At 49.9% G+C, this 15,038-nt stretch overlaps 1 protein-coding gene across 1 annotated transcript in view; it reads right to left on the bottom strand.

Moving 5' to 3' along the window:
- Positions 1-15,038, bottom strand: part of PKD1 (polycystin 1, transient receptor potential channel interacting) — an 82,989-nt gene that overhangs the window by 6,737 nt on the left and 61,214 nt on the right. The window contains exons 22-39 of the mRNA XM_072349561.1: positions 13,773-13,917; positions 12,304-12,906; positions 11,677-11,833; positions 10,125-10,377; positions 9,309-9,504; positions 8,289-8,459; positions 7,959-8,102; positions 7,440-7,650; positions 6,955-7,081; positions 5,977-6,093; positions 5,522-5,571; positions 4,884-5,086; positions 4,252-4,357; positions 3,978-4,096; positions 2,665-2,867; positions 2,155-2,349; positions 1,218-1,357; positions 243-370 (exon numbers count right to left, since the gene is read on the bottom strand). Coding sequence (XP_072205662.1) covers positions 243-370; positions 1,218-1,357; positions 2,155-2,349; positions 2,665-2,867; positions 3,978-4,096; positions 4,252-4,357; positions 4,884-5,086; positions 5,522-5,571; positions 5,977-6,093; positions 6,955-7,081; positions 7,440-7,650; positions 7,959-8,102; positions 8,289-8,459; positions 9,309-9,504; positions 10,125-10,377; positions 11,677-11,833; positions 12,304-12,906; positions 13,773-13,917 — 3,268 coding nt within the window. The remainder of the gene's footprint in view (positions 1-242; positions 371-1,217; positions 1,358-2,154; positions 2,350-2,664; positions 2,868-3,977; positions 4,097-4,251; positions 4,358-4,883; positions 5,087-5,521; positions 5,572-5,976; positions 6,094-6,954; positions 7,082-7,439; positions 7,651-7,958; positions 8,103-8,288; positions 8,460-9,308; positions 9,505-10,124; positions 10,378-11,676; positions 11,834-12,303; positions 12,907-13,772; positions 13,918-15,038) is intronic.

The raw sequence follows: 15,038 nt of genomic DNA on the forward strand, positions 1-15,038 counted from the left end.
GTGTCCTCAGTCACACCTCCAGAAACAAACAGAACATCTTTCTTCACTGTAAGTCCCTCGATCTTCATTTAATCTCTGCTGACAGCAGAACCAAAGACACGCTGATACAAATGCTACAGTGAGAAAAGTGCCTCCACAACCTGCCCTGCCTCAATCAGCCCGTAGCTGCATCCAGACCTGACCTCCCAAGGGGTGCCACCTCCCAGCAGGTGACAGTGAAGCCCTGGGCCATTGTCCCATACCTTCCTGCAGCCGGAGCTGGCGCAGCCGGGCCACCCCCAATGTTGTGCTGTAGCTCTCCTGACCCGACTGGTTGTTGTAGAGGTAAGGAAGGAACACTTGTGACATCCAGACCCAAAACTGATCCGATCTGTAAGAGGGAAAAGGCGTGAGTGGCAAAACTCCTGGGGCAGCTCTGCTAGGGCAGACCCTCTGCATGTCTCACCAAGGAGACATTTCACCTGGAGGTGAATTTCACCTGGAGGGAAGGGACTGCATTTTGGATAGTAACATGGGCTGCCCTCCTCCCAGCTCTGTCAGCAGGCAGGGATGTGACTTCCACCCACTGTGAGCTCTGCTGGGGTGGGGGCAAAGGGAACTGATATTTGATGGGCAAGACCTAAAGGTGAATGGATCTGTTCTCCCTTCGGGATCAGTGGAATCATTCCCAGTTCAGGCTGCAATGAATCAAAACTTCTGTGACTTTGTGTGACAGGGACAAGCCAAGGCTGTTGGCACAGGAGAACTGAGATCAGTAGTGAGAAGGGCTCAAAGGCATGGTTAATCCCAGGCAGCTGTCCCAGTGTCGTTCTGAACTGCTGGAGTTTACAGCAGCGTGGAAACGCAGCTGGGGGATTTTAACCTAGTTAAACCATATGTGCAGAGCAAAGACTGCATTTCTGAGAGATGTTATTTTTGGTTCTCGTGACCAAACCTAAACCTTATTTTAAGTTGTAGATTCTGTAGACAGAGCAAACTTGTGTCCTTTTGACCAGATACAGAAAGACCAACACCTGTAACTCACACAGCAGAGGTATCTGAAGTTCCAATATGTTAAAGCTCTCAATCCTCACAGTTCCCTCTGCCCTCCAGAAGCGAGAAGTAGAACCATGGGGAAAGGAAGGGACCTGCTCACTGCTACTCTGTGCCCGCGTGTGAGTTTATCTGACTTCAAGCAATATCCCATTCCCCTCAGTGCTAAGGACTTTTGCAGTTACCTCTTGATGCGGAGGAATTCACTGCTACCCAGCTGCTGCTTGATGGAGCTCTGCAGAAGGAAGGCCCTGCTGTTGCGGGTGGCATCTCCATAGTTGGTGAGCAGGATCACCAGCAAGAACATCATGTAGATGAGGAAATTCTGGAAACAGAGAATAGAAAGGGATTGTAGCCAGTAACAGGGTGGGATCTGGTCCCAGTCCCGGTCCTGCAGCAAATTAATGCTGTCCACTGATTGCTGACTGGCATGAAGCAGGATCAGAACCCCAAGTCTTTCGTTTTCCACATGGGAAGCAAATTAAAATGAAATCCAGACCACAAACACATAACAATAATCTTCCTTTTTTTTTTCTTTTCCTTTCCTCGAAGTGGCCGGCCCAGCACCACATGTCCCAGTCGATACACATTACACAACCTCCCTGTAACAGCTCCTATAGCTGGAAGTTTGCTTTGTAAAACCAGTTAAGGGACTTTCCATCCTTTAAAGAAACACCATACAGTTCAAAATAACTTGACAACTCTACAGCAGCTGTGTATTCCCACCACTAGTGTAGAGAAGTAATGTATAATCTACAAAGAAACTGAAACTTCTGCTCCTAGGTGGGGATTTCTTCTGTTTCACAAGACGCTGTTAATGAGTTTTCTTGTTTGGTGCTGCAAACTTTGCCCTGTAACCAAAACTACCCAAACATACCAAGCCAAGGATGTACAGCCACCCCCTTACAGTCCCTGCTCCTCAGACATCTCAGCTCTCAGAGCTTCACACAGAAGATGAATGTCACTCTCTGTCTTCTACAGGTGGGAAAACTGAGGCTGAGACTGGAGATGTGCCTATTAATCTGAGACCACAGTTGGATTGGGAGAACCCAAACAAGGATGTATTTCAACTGCTGAAGCCAGCACTCTGCTTCTGCCCTAGGCAGAAGGAACATGTCTTACCTTCAGCATCCTGTGCAGCAGTTTGACCTTCCTTGCTTCCTCCTTGGCCTGGAAAAGGGCAAACCCCTGTGGGGGCCGGACTTTGCTGATCTTCTCAGACACATGCTCAACAAATGGATGCTCCACCAAGGTATCATCTTCCTCTGGGTGCAAGCGCTTGGCAACCAGTGAGAAATAGAGGGCTTCCAGCAGGACCTGGGGACAGCACAAGTGTCAGAGCCTGCAGAGCAAGTCATGCCACCAGAACCACTGTGTGCAGCAGCTCCTGTTTGCCTTCCAGAACAGACACAGACAGCAGGCAGTGCCTTGGAGCAGCTGGACTACCCCAGACAAACTGCCACCAGCCCTGCCTGCCCTAATGCTGCTATCATGTCTACCCTTCCCCCTGCAGAGCTTTCAGTCCAATTAGTGTCTGATGCAACTTGATTAGTAACTGGACAAGATGCTAATTATGGCTAACACATGCACCTGTACAGATACATGCTTGCATAGTCCTATTGATTTCCTTACCTTCAGGGGCTCCCAGACCAAGAAGGATGCCAGAAAGCTGAATATCCCTGAGATAAGCCACATGAGGGCAACGCTGGAGGAAAAGCCCACCCCGATCCACACGGAGACCCCCGTGGAGGTGGCAAAGAGGAAGAAACTGATACCATGAGCCAGATAGGAGCACCAGAATGGCAGCAAGCGCTTCCTGAATGTTTGGTCTGCAACTGGAAGGAGAGAAAACAGGAGTAAATGTCACTGCAAAAGGATCCCAGCAGGCACAGGAAGGGCTGAGCACATCCTTCATCCCAAGTGGCAGAGAGCTTGCCACTAGTCCCAGGTGAGTTTGGAGAGATTGTCCGAGGCATCAGCCCCTCAGCAGGAACAAGGACAGCGCAGCCTCAGAACAGCAGCCCCATACCTGCAGGCAGCAGGAAGGGCAGGAGGAGAAGATGGGATCCTGACTTGGGCAGAGGGATCAGCTCCACACTTTCCATCAGGGCCCCAGGAATTTAGGCATGCCCAGCCTGGCTGGAAGTGCTGCTGTCGAGACCCATGAAAAGCCACACAGATCTGTCACAGTGGCTGGCCTTCAAACTGCTGAGCTACTCAGCCTTGGGGCTTGCTCGGGCACAGCTGCTTTCATCCACCCATGCAAACCATTGCTGGCTTAAAGATAGAGCAGCCATTCATCAAGCATGATGAACTGATGGATTTTAACAGACCCAGGAGAAACTCTGCTGTGTCCAATTTTCTGTGCTGCAGCCTGCCCTAGAGAGGCCGTGCATCAAGAAACCAAGAGCTCACAATATGGGAATTGACACAGCTTCTCTGTAGGGTCTGCGCAGGGCACCCAGCTCTTCACAGGGCTTGACAGCTTGTCTGCTGCATTGTGCAACACTCTCTGGCTGGCTGTTGAGCTGCACGACCCAGTAGGAAGCATCTCTTCTCCTCTGCTTTGCTTTGTTAGTTGGTTTGAACTTTCATTGGCATTTGCCTCTCTTTCCCCTCTGGTTATGAACAGAGACTCTCACTCTCCATCCTTAAGCAGAATGAATGAACTGATGTCTGCAGAGGGCTGCAGAGAGCAGAATAATTGGAGAAGCATCAAGCTGAGCGTCTCTAGGGTGCATGTTATGAGATACATGACAAAACAAACGGTGTTCTGGGGTCTGCTCAGACTCAGGCAGGAAACAGCAAGTACAACCCAAGCTTCAGAGCAGCCTCTCCTAAGGCTCCTATGCTAATTACCTGCTCATCCCTCCCAGCTGCTGCAAAGACCCCTGCCCATGCCCACCATCCCTGCACCATCATGCACTGCCATGCAGCTCTGATACCTGTCCATGTCGACTTAGCCGATCTGCTCACTTCCCTGGGAGGGGCTGCCATGCTCTGGCCTTTGTCATTCAGCTTCTGCATCATGACAGTCTCCACCTTCTCCCCAAACACACTGGAGCTGCCAAGGCAAAGGGGATGCATTGGTTAGCAGTGCAGGCTCTGCCCCAGCTGGTACTGGCTCTGCAGTAAGCAGGCTGTTACCAGAACAGCAGCCCTGGACCAGGAAGGAAAACTGCCTGCCTTGTTGGAGGGACTCTACTCCCCAGTACTTACAGGCCAGAGATCAGATCTGTTTCAGCCCTCATGTATGGTCCTAGGTCCTGCGAGTGTGAGATGCCACTAGCTCCATCTGCCAGTATTTGCCTTATCAGATCCTCATCTGGGGAAACAAACAGCACTGAGAGGAGAACAGCATGCAGTCCCACACACTGAGATGGTTCTGCATCACTTGAGCTCAGCCACACTCACGGAGCCCTTCTCCTCCCTTCCTCCTTGGCTTCTAGCTCCTGTCTATCCCCAGTGTGTCCGTGAAATCTGACATGAAATACCTGGTACAGGAGGGCCAAGTTCTTCTTTTTCAGACACTTACACAGGTTCTGAGACACACAGTGGTCTTGCAAACAGTGAAGAAGTGCTGCTCGCTTGCAACATTCACATCCCAGGGGAACCTCTCATTGCTCCCACTCACTGCAAACTGACCCACATCACAATTTCTGCTTCCCCAGACTGAAATCCCATTTCCCCAGAAAACATAACCCTCCTTTTCTGCCCAGTGAATTGAAGCCAGGTGGCAGGCTCTGTTATTCCGACTTCTCCAAACCTGAGCCAGGATTCCTAAGGACCAGACTGTCCCTCCTGCACCTCCCCGTGGCATTCAAACCCTGGCACAGAGTAATGCTACACACCTGAGGCAGAGAAATATCTGGGCTGTCCCTGGTGAATGCCAAGTGACAAGTTGTCCTCCTCAGCTGCAAGAGGGGCCTCGAGTCCAAGATGACGGCTGGCCCGGCCTCGCTTCAGCTTCTGAATGGTGTTGCCCATGATGGAGGGGTCACTGAGGAGGTCTGGCCAGCTGAGTAGGGCCTCACTGGAGGGCCACCGCACAAGGCTGCAGGAGAAGAGAGGAGTGAGTGCAATTGTGTGCATGAAGAATGAGAAGCATGAGAAAGGAAACTGTGTTAGTGTGTAGGCTTGTCTGGAAGTAGAACCACCACAGTGTACCAGCATGTGGCTGCACTGAGACCTGCAGAATGCTTTGGGTAACTGTAATAAAGATGGTGATGGATATTAGATTCCACCCTCTGGCAACAAGGAGTTACCAGCTCTTATAAAACAAGCCATCAGAGCTCCACTGCCTGCAGGCAACTTTGATGGTCTTTGATGGCCCCCTATTTTCCCTCCCAGAACAGTATGTAAGCTGTGCAGCACTGTGTTTCACATTTGCAAGCCTGTGGCACAGGAAAGGAAGAAACAGTATGTGTGAAACTCAAAGCCGAAAACAACTCTGAATTCCTACTTGCTCTGACCCCAGAATCCTTCTTACCTTTTGGAGTCCTCCAAAAACAGATCTGTTTTGGTTTGCTCAGAGAAGGCCTGTGGAGGAAGAGAAAGCACCTGAGGCACGTGAAGCTTGCTGGTGCCTGGTTACAACAGCAGGTTGCTAACATTGCTTCAGCAGGGGTCACTGAAAGCCTGCAACCCCAGCCACTGCTAGCCCTGGGCCCACACCTCCTGGACCCTGTTCTGCTGCTGTAGAGTAATGCTCAGGCATTCTGGGGGAATCATACTCTCATATGCTGTGCACAGCTTGTGCTCAGTGCCTGTGACTGGCCTGAGCAAAGATGCAGGTGAGAGACAAAGGGCTGTGGTCTCTCCTACCACCAGTGTTGGTCAGTGGCACCTTCAGTTCTGACACAGAGTGGGGATGCACACTGTGTTGGTACAGGGAGCCCACAAACCCATTCAGCCTGTATGGCTTTCAGGTATGGAGCAGGTTACCTCTGCCCGGAGCCCAGGGAAAGTGGGGAAGGAGCTGTCAAGGACTGAGGAGTCCAGGTAGTTGTCAATCTCTAAGGACTGCTGGTCTGAGTGAGTCGCGGTGTGGTTGATGGAGACCTACAAGAAACAGGAAGGCTTGAGAGGAACAGGAAGGGTTGGAGGTGACAGTGTGACTGCAGTCTGGAGTTCTGTTGCTCAGCACATTCTTGCTGCTCACCACTCCGCTGGGGAGCTCCACATTTGTGCACAAAGGACTGCCTGGCAGGTCTGACAACAGGCATGTTCTTCCCTGCCTCCCAGATGCTACTGGCCACCACCCAACAGCATCTGGCCTTTCCTATATATAAGGTCCCAAGTGTGCAATGTCCTGCAAAGCAAGGAGTGCTTATAGGAAAAAAAAGTATCAAGCACATTTGCTGCTCATCAGTCACCAAGCAGCAGGCTGCAGTACTTAATGGAGCTGCTAATTGTGTCTAACTAGTCATTAAATCCCCAGCTAATCCTTCCACAGCTGCCTAACCACAGTTTTGTTCTGACAGCTGAGTTTGTACCCAGGGCAGGTATTTCATTAGAAAAGCTTGACTGAGCACCTCTCAGGCTTCTACCAATGCAGCGAAGGGTTGTATCTTTCAGTAGCATTTAGGTACCTATCTTGTACCAAAATCAACACCCCATGCTCAAATAGCTTTTAGAATCTGACCCTTTGGAAATTGCCTGGGCACTGAAAGAATCCAGCATCACACAGCAGTTGTGTTAGGCAGTGATCTGTCACTCTAAGGTGAATGGCTGCTCCCAGCCTAACACGGAGACAGAGTCTTGCTAAATCCAAGGCTCTGGGAAGGTACAGGGCAGTGCACAGTCAGCGGGGAAGCGATCAGTTGGAGAAGTGATGCACCACAAAGAGCAGAGTCCAGGCCCAGATAAACAAACCTGGTGGCGTCACAACTGTTTGTGTAGCCTGCAACTAATTTGCGTTACCTTGGCACGAGCCATCCTGAAGAGAAATAAAATGACCAAGTAGAGAGGGTAGACCACCACGCTGGACACCAGACCAACAGCCACTGTGTCCACATTAACAGGAATCAGGTTGGAAACAGCCCCGCTGCTGCAAAGAATCAAGAGAGATCAGAGATTGGTGTTAGAAGGAGCACTCAGGATTGCCAGCCACACAAACAACAAGACAAGAGCACAACTGAGCACTTCAAGTGTGCAGAGAAAGAAATGGGCATAGTCTGTTCAAACAGATGACACAGGGGACGGGAGGAAAGCTGACCAGGCTCTGCTTGGTCCTCAGTGGCCTATGTACTGGTCCCAAATTCTTTGCAACAGGGCAGACTCGAGGCCACAAGCAAGGCCCCTATTTCCAGCAGATATAAAGTCTGTCCTGACCTACGTAATGGGAAGCACAGGAGGAGCCCCAAGGAGGTGTGGGACTGGACAGAGCACCAAGAGGCACAACGTACCTGAGGTGTACGTTCCCCACCACGCCGTACCACACAGCATTGGCACAGAGGAAGAGGAAGATGAGCAGGGAGCAGCAGGTGGCTCTCTGGACGCGGGTGAAGCGGCTGCGAGGCGGGCGGTCCCACATGGACAGCCAGACATGCTTCTCAAAGAAACCTCTCTGCAGCTCTGCTATGAAGATCCGGGAGAAGCTCCTCAGCTCTGTCTCACCTGAGCACAAAGAGAGAGAGTTTCAGAGTCAGCAGCACAGCAGAATGAGAGCCAGCTGGCATTGGCACAGACCCTCCTTGCAGGCTGATATTCAACAGGTATTCACACTGCATCTATATGGACTCTCTTGCACAAGTGGATCCTGGCCATGGCTTTTCCTGTAGCACAAAGTACCCAGCACAGTACCTGGCTGCACAAGTCATCAGCACAGTCAGACAGCATCAGCATGCAGGCTCTCCACTGTGGGCATTTCCTGAGAGCTGCCACACTGCCCAACCACCCCAGCCCCATAGGATTTGAGCACTTACTGGCAGCATAAACCTCCTTCTCCACCATGCCATCATTCTCTTCACTCTCCACTGACAGCCAGTCGTTCACCAGGAAAAAGTAGCTTTTGCTGCTCTGCAGGTCCCGGACAATGACGTGCTGCAGGTACCAGGAAGGGCTGAGTCCTAAAAGTTAAGGGAGAAAGAAACATGTTTCATGGCAGACGTTCCCTGCATGAGCCTGCAAAGCCAAGAGGGCAACAAAAGAAACTCCTGGTCTTTCCTGGCCCTTGCACCAGTTAGACCAGGGTCCAGCCCTGCCCTGTGATGTCTGGTGGCTTCCTCAGCCCCATGTGCCCACTTCCATCTCACCTTTATTGTCATGCCAAATGCGGATGCGCCAGATGCTGCCCAGATTCCGCTCTGTTGCGATCTGAAACACATCCAGGCTGTTGCGGTGGAATGCATTTTCACCATCCAGGTGTCTGTGACCACTTTTATTGTCTACCCCATACAGCGCGATCCCCACATGTGCCGTGGTGCCTGGCAAAGTTAACAGGGTTCAGTTAGAAAAGTTCACCCCAGGTAATCTGCTCCCCAGCCCTGCCTTCCTGCCAAGGACTCAGTACCAGATGAAGGGGTTCCTTCAGAGGGACTGCTTGGACACTCAGGAGGAAGGAATGCATTGACCAGCCATCTCACACCCAGGCAGAGTGTTACACATAGCCTGGAGGGCAGCTGCTCACATTGACCTGGTGCACATAACTTGACATACTCATGGTTTTCCTATTTGGAGGGACCAGATCTGAAATTCTTTGACTTACCAACACCCCAATGGGAGGAAACGTTTACTCTGGATTTCTTTTTTTTTCCATTAAACAGTCAAAAGATTTGTTTTCTTTGACTTTTCTCTGGTAGAGGTTGCCAGATGCTCCCTAGTCCACCTCTTCAACCTAGATGGTCTTTCAGGTGACTTCAGAACAAAGCTGCTTCCAGTGAAATTACTGGTCACACTAAGATCAATGGGGACACATTTCTAGCAGTGACACACTGGCATTCTACGTCCACCTTTGCTTCCACATCCCAGCTCCCAGTATTTCCAAGGCTGGAATCCTGTTTCTGGCTGCCCTAGCTACAAACCCAGACCAGAAAGCAAAGCTTTCTGCCTTCATGCTGCTGAGAAAGATTCAGAGGGGAGAACAAAGCAAGAAAAGGAACAGCATGCTTTTCTCCACAGTTCTTGACCATCATACAAAAAAACCCCAACATTTTAATGCTGTGAGGAAGCCCTGAACAGACTGCTGCTCAGCTCTGGGCCCTGTGGAGGGGAGATCTCAAGGGAACTACACAGATGTCACCCTTGCAATCAAGTACAGAAGTCCATAAGCTAACCTGATCCTCTGCCCCAGCCAGTTTTCACCAGGATCTCATATTTGTACAGCCCATTCTTCCCGCAGAAGGGAATCACCCCAACTCGGTTAATGTCAATCATGTCCAGCTTGTGTACAATCAGTGCAGCCACTGAGTAGGTCACAAAGCAGACAGCGCACGTCAGCAGAACGATGTAGTTGAGGCCTGAGCCTGGAGCCTGAAAGAAAAGGACGACATTGAAAGGCACTCTCCTTCCCCAGGAGAACCACAGGAGCTGTGTTGCCTCCTTGCTGGCTATAATCATCACTCACATGCACTACCACATACAGAGACCTGTCCCTGTGCAGACTGTGTGGTCAGGCCCCACTTGCTCACAGTCCCTGCAGAGCATACTGCAGCAGCCAGCTGAAGCTTGCTATAGCAGCTGCAAGGAGCTCTCTACTCCCACCTACGTCATGCTGACAGCATAGGAAAGAGCCCAAATGTACCTAAGAGCCTGGGAGCAGCTGGCAGGTGCAAACTCTTCAGGATAGAACAGTGCTGGGTGACAGCTGGGAAGAGCATTTGCCATCTCATGAAAGAAGTGAACACTACAAGGTGTTCAGACTGAAGAATAAAACCATCTGCTAAGGTCTGTTTTTAGCATCAGCGTCTAGATATCATGATCAGAGGACACAGCATCCCTGTGAGCTGTATTCATCTGGAGTTCCCCAAGGCACTCAGGTGCGTGTGCCAACATCCAACCTGAACGTGAATCTGATGGGAGCCCAAGACTTCTAGGTGACAAGTTTGCTCAGATGGGACAATGAAACACAAGCATCACTTTGTTTTACTCACAGGAAAGATGAACTGGACCGAGTTGGGTGGGACAAACAGACTGGCTCCAAAGGCAGTGAGGTGCTGGGTTAAGCACACAGCCTGGTCTGGCCTGGTCTCCTCCAGAGGGATGATGCCTTCTGTCTTCCACCGTTTCTCCTGCTCGCTGAAGTACTGGCACAGGGAGGTGTACAACCCCAGTGTCACCTCCACCGGGGACCAGCTGAAATGGTTTGTGATGTTGAAGTAATACTTCTGGATGGTGTCATCAGTTCTGGAGAAGGAAAGGACAGCAAGAAGACAATATTAGCCTGCTGGCTGGAGATACAAATCCATTCTGATGGATCTGTGCCCACTCCCCTGCAGGGAAAGATGAGGAGGAAAAGTAGTGGACACCATATAATCTGCACAGCTCTCAGACTGCACGAACTCCAGATGACTAATTCTTCTTCACTCTTCCTATTATTCCAGTACCTGGGAGCACTACATTGCACATCCTCTTTTCTTCTCTGTGCTGGCAGCCTTGCACAGCTCTCCCGCCCACTCTTCCCTATGTCCCACTGACCCCCAGGATACTTCCATAGCAACTATGATTCTTGGCTGCGAGCAGATTTGCTCGTTAGGACTATTAATCCCTCTTTGAGCATGCTGTTACCAAAAGCCATGGAAGTTGTGTCAACTTACACAACAGTGGCTCCACTCTTGCCCCACCTATTCCCAAGTTGCCTATCTATCTTAGATAATGCCTCGGAATGGCTCCTAAATAACACGAGGCATGAAAACACACTCCCGAGAAAGGCAGCAAGTCAGCAACTGAAGTTACAAGAATGACTGCTCTGATAAAAATAAGAGAGTTTTACTGCACAACTGTGGGAATGAGCCCCAGAAGGGAAGCAGAAGGCAAGCAGGGGAAAAGGAAGCCAGCCCATGAGGGGGCCTGTGTTCTCCTCCTGTCCTGTGTTGGGATGATGAGCTCTAGAAAACACAGTTGCTTTTATGAAGGTTGCACTGAAACTCATGAACTAGGCTAACAAGCGTGGTGCTTTGTTCCAGGAAATGCCTTCATAAGACGCAAGAAGCAGATCCTGTATCTGCAGAGCTCAGCGTGAGTCACTTGGGGCAAAAGATCTCTTAAAGGTGGGCAGCTCCAGGAGTGGGGAAGAAAGTCTGGACAAGCAACAACCAAAGAGTCTATAGCAGCTGGTAGGCAGGTGAGCACAGAGAAGGTCAGCAAGGGGAAACTCATCACCAGGATAAGCCTCTGGTGAAAGGCAAACCACAGAGCACTGAACTGCTTTCACACCAGCAGTAGATGGTATTTGGTAAGGAGAAAGAGCCAGGGTGGACAAGGTGCCACGTTGGGGTGTAGGAATGGCAACCTGGAGCTGCCTGTCCAGGAGAGCTGTCTGCTCTGAGTGCAGAGGAACACTGTGGATAGCCACAGCAGCAGCAGCATGGCAGAGCAGCTTAGCATAACTCATGGCAAGGCCCTGAGCATCTCTCATGTACATCCATAGGGCGTGCGGGTGTGGGAGCTGTGAGTGGCAGGGATAACAAGGGAGGATTCTCTTACAGTGGTGAGGTGAAGAAAGTATAGAGCTTGTGGTCACTTCCAGACAGGGCCTCCAGGCTGATTTTCTTTGAGGCAGTGCAGTTGTGCTCATTGGGCTCTGGTTCATGGTGGAGATAGGCCATGATGAATGGCTCAGGCTCACTTGCAATGTAGCGATCTGCATGGAGAGGGAGAGAAAGAACAAAAAGTACTTTATAAACACCCGTGAGAGCTCAACCACATGCCTACTGCCAGCAGTGGATGCTCAGGGAGGAGTATGAGGAATGCAGAAAGTTGGGAGAGATGCTTTTCCAGACTGCAGTCTCTGTCTGCAGTTCACAGGATCCCTAAGCAAAGAGGCTCTGGATACCACTGGAGATAGGGCAAAATCTCTCCAGTGCTAAAGTGGCTCACAAAAGAGCTGGGAAAATCAAAAGGCTTCTCAGTGTCACAACCACAAGCAAGAATTACACCAGGGACTGATAATGCCCATGCATAACCTCAGCAGTGCAGCAAGGAACTCACTGTTCTGACAACCCCTGTCAAACATATCCCTTGACACAGCCTTCCTTTGCTGCAACACCCTGCCCCCATCTCCCATGGGAAGGAAAAGCAAATTGCAAGGAGGGCTGGCTCAGCCTGAGCTACCGTTCAAGACTTTGTAAGTGAGCCGGAAGTGGAGTCCAGCTTCTCGATTGTTGTTCTCCATAGTCACAATCAGGTTCACAGATGTTCTTGCCTCGATGACTTCAGTGCCAGCAGACAGATTGTCGGCATCCGTATTATTTGACACCATTACAGTAATGGCTCTCTCCGAGTCCAGGCTGCCAATGGGGATCTGCACTCCGTTGTGTGTCTGAAACTCCATGGAGGCTACCTTTGTGGACACAGTGTAATTGCTGATGTAGCCAAACGGGAAAGGATTGGAGTCCACTTGGAACATGACTTGAATGACATCCGTCAGGTTGGAAAGGGTGGTGTTGAAAGCCTGGGGGATGGAGAACTGGCAGTTTGGCATGTTTTCGTAGCAAAGCAAGTTGAAGGGGTCGGACCTTTTGCCTGTGGCCTTAATTTCTCCTCCCACAAGCTCAAGGGGCTCTTCATTCAGCACTCGAGACTTCATGAGGATGCGCATCAGGCTGGAAGACAGGTTGTAGGCTTTGGGAGCTAACAGCAAATTGTGGGAATCTGCAAGCAATTCCTGGGGCTTGGATTCTTGTGAAATGGTATTGACGAGGTGAATTAAATCGCCTGTCAGGAGAGAAACAAGAGCACAAACAGAAGAACCGGTAAATAGTCAAGATAAGTGCAAGAGCCTAGATAATATCTGATACCTTCCCAAAACAATCAGACAAGTCTTTCCTCACTGTCATCTCACCACAGCTCTATGCTGTGCACATGACCTTCCACACTGGAAATGTTCAGTAGCCCGTGGTTAAAAATAGAGCTGCCAACTCCTCCTGCAGTTTCTCAGCTCATCTACAATGTTTGGTGGTGAAGACTTAATCACCACAGGCTTTATTTTCCTCCTGGGAAGTGACTGCAACAGCAGATTGGGAAATAGGGAAAGGATGGATAAATCAAGCACGTTACAAAGGTTTTGCATTACATCGTGCAGAGCACTCAGAAATACCTTCTTTGCACTGCTCATTATGCACCTCTGCTTCCCAGTAGAGTAATCGCACTGAAATTTCCATACAACATTCAGGGGTGCCCCAGTGAAATTTGGTACCCTCCTTGCTTGCAGCCAGGAAGGCAAGCATCTGGAAGCCATATCTGTTATTCACTATTTATGAAAATAACAATTCCCTAAAGTACTGGTGGGTCTGTTAACAACTCTCGTATTTAAATATCCACAGAAATAGCTGCCAAAGCCAGCATAACCCTGGGAAAAGTGCAGGGAGAATAAAGCAATGGGGGTGCCATGCTCCAAATCTTAGACACCATTCCCCTAAAATCCTGAAAAGGCGTGAGCTTCAAGTTCTAATGGCTTCAGGCCTACAGAACTTCCCTCAGTCTGCTTTTGCCCAGCAACCTGCACAGGCAGACCCGTGCCCACAGCAGTGCCTGGTCAAATCTGGTCAAATATCATCCATTCTTGCATGAAAAAAGCCAACCTGTGATGTTGAGGATGTTGTCGGCGATGCCAGTTGGTGTCACGGTGCCCTGGGTCATTTCCCCTTGCAGAATGGTCATCATGCTCTCCAGTTTGTTCAAGGTCCTTGTCAGGCAGGACTTGCAAACCAACTCCTTGCTTACCACCTGCAAAGGAAAAACTGTTTGATTCGGCAGGAACGTTCAGAGGCAAAGATGAAAGCAACAGGGAAGTTCAGCTGGCTCTGTCATCCAAAGGCCTGAGAACATTTGTTCAAACATTATTTGCACTCTGTAAGTTATCCCTGCTCTTTCCAGCCCCAGGAAGACTTCTGTAGAGACCAGAGTTGTTCTCCCCACACTGAGGGATGCCAAAAATTTGTTGGTGTCTCTGGGAGCCTTCCATCCACCTACCCTCATGTTAGTTTGCCATTGTACAGGCAGACATGCTAGGAGCTAATGGAAGATGCATTAGGACTGGAAAGGGCAACAAAGAGCATGTTGAAATTTCCTGAAGATCATTTGTAAGGGCCAAGCTTGTCTCCTGTTTCTGCATCTCCTGAGCACCCCTCTGGGGCCACTATTCCCACAAGGAATGGCTCCATAAACAGGATGCCTCCACAAACTCAGCTGTCTTCAGTGGAAGTAAGATTTGGCCCTAATTGGATCCACTGCAGTGTCCAAACACTCCTGAAAACTGTGGGAGGGATCCTGCCATTCAGGCATGATGGATGGCCCTTCCTCCACTCCCAGATGTGTCCAAGAAACAGAATGTTCTAGCCACGGCCTGGAGCTCCCAGCACTCTTAAGGGCTGGATGGGAGGGACTGAGGCAACACATGGAAGCTGTTACCACAGTCCGGTTCCTAGTTCTTATTCATCTTTTCATTTTAATCATCATAAGATTCAGACGTGATTCACCATATGTTTTGGTGAAGAATCAAAACAGCATCTGCAGGTCTAGAACTCTCCTGTTTTAGCTCGTATTTGTAAGCTATGAGAAGTGAAGATATGCTACATAAATCAGAGTCAGCAAGACAGAGTGAGGTATCCAGGTGGCTGGAAAGAAAGAAGAAACTACTTAAAGACCGAATTTCTCTTGGATAGGGAAAAAGAATCTCATTCTCACTTACCTGTAGGTAAAAGCAAAGAAGTATCACCAATGATTGACATTTCCACAGGAATGAAAACCTGTGAGCTCTGTGCTGGGAAATTCTCAACCATTTGGGAAATTCTAGATTACTGTTTTCACAAACGCTTCATTCCAACCCAGAGCAAACTAATCCTAGA

The sequence above is a fragment of the Excalfactoria chinensis genome, chromosome 14, assembly GCF_039878825.1.
Source record: "Excalfactoria chinensis isolate bCotChi1 chromosome 14, bCotChi1.hap2, whole genome shotgun sequence".
Lineage (NCBI taxonomy): Eukaryota > Metazoa > Chordata > Aves > Galliformes > Phasianidae > Excalfactoria > Excalfactoria chinensis.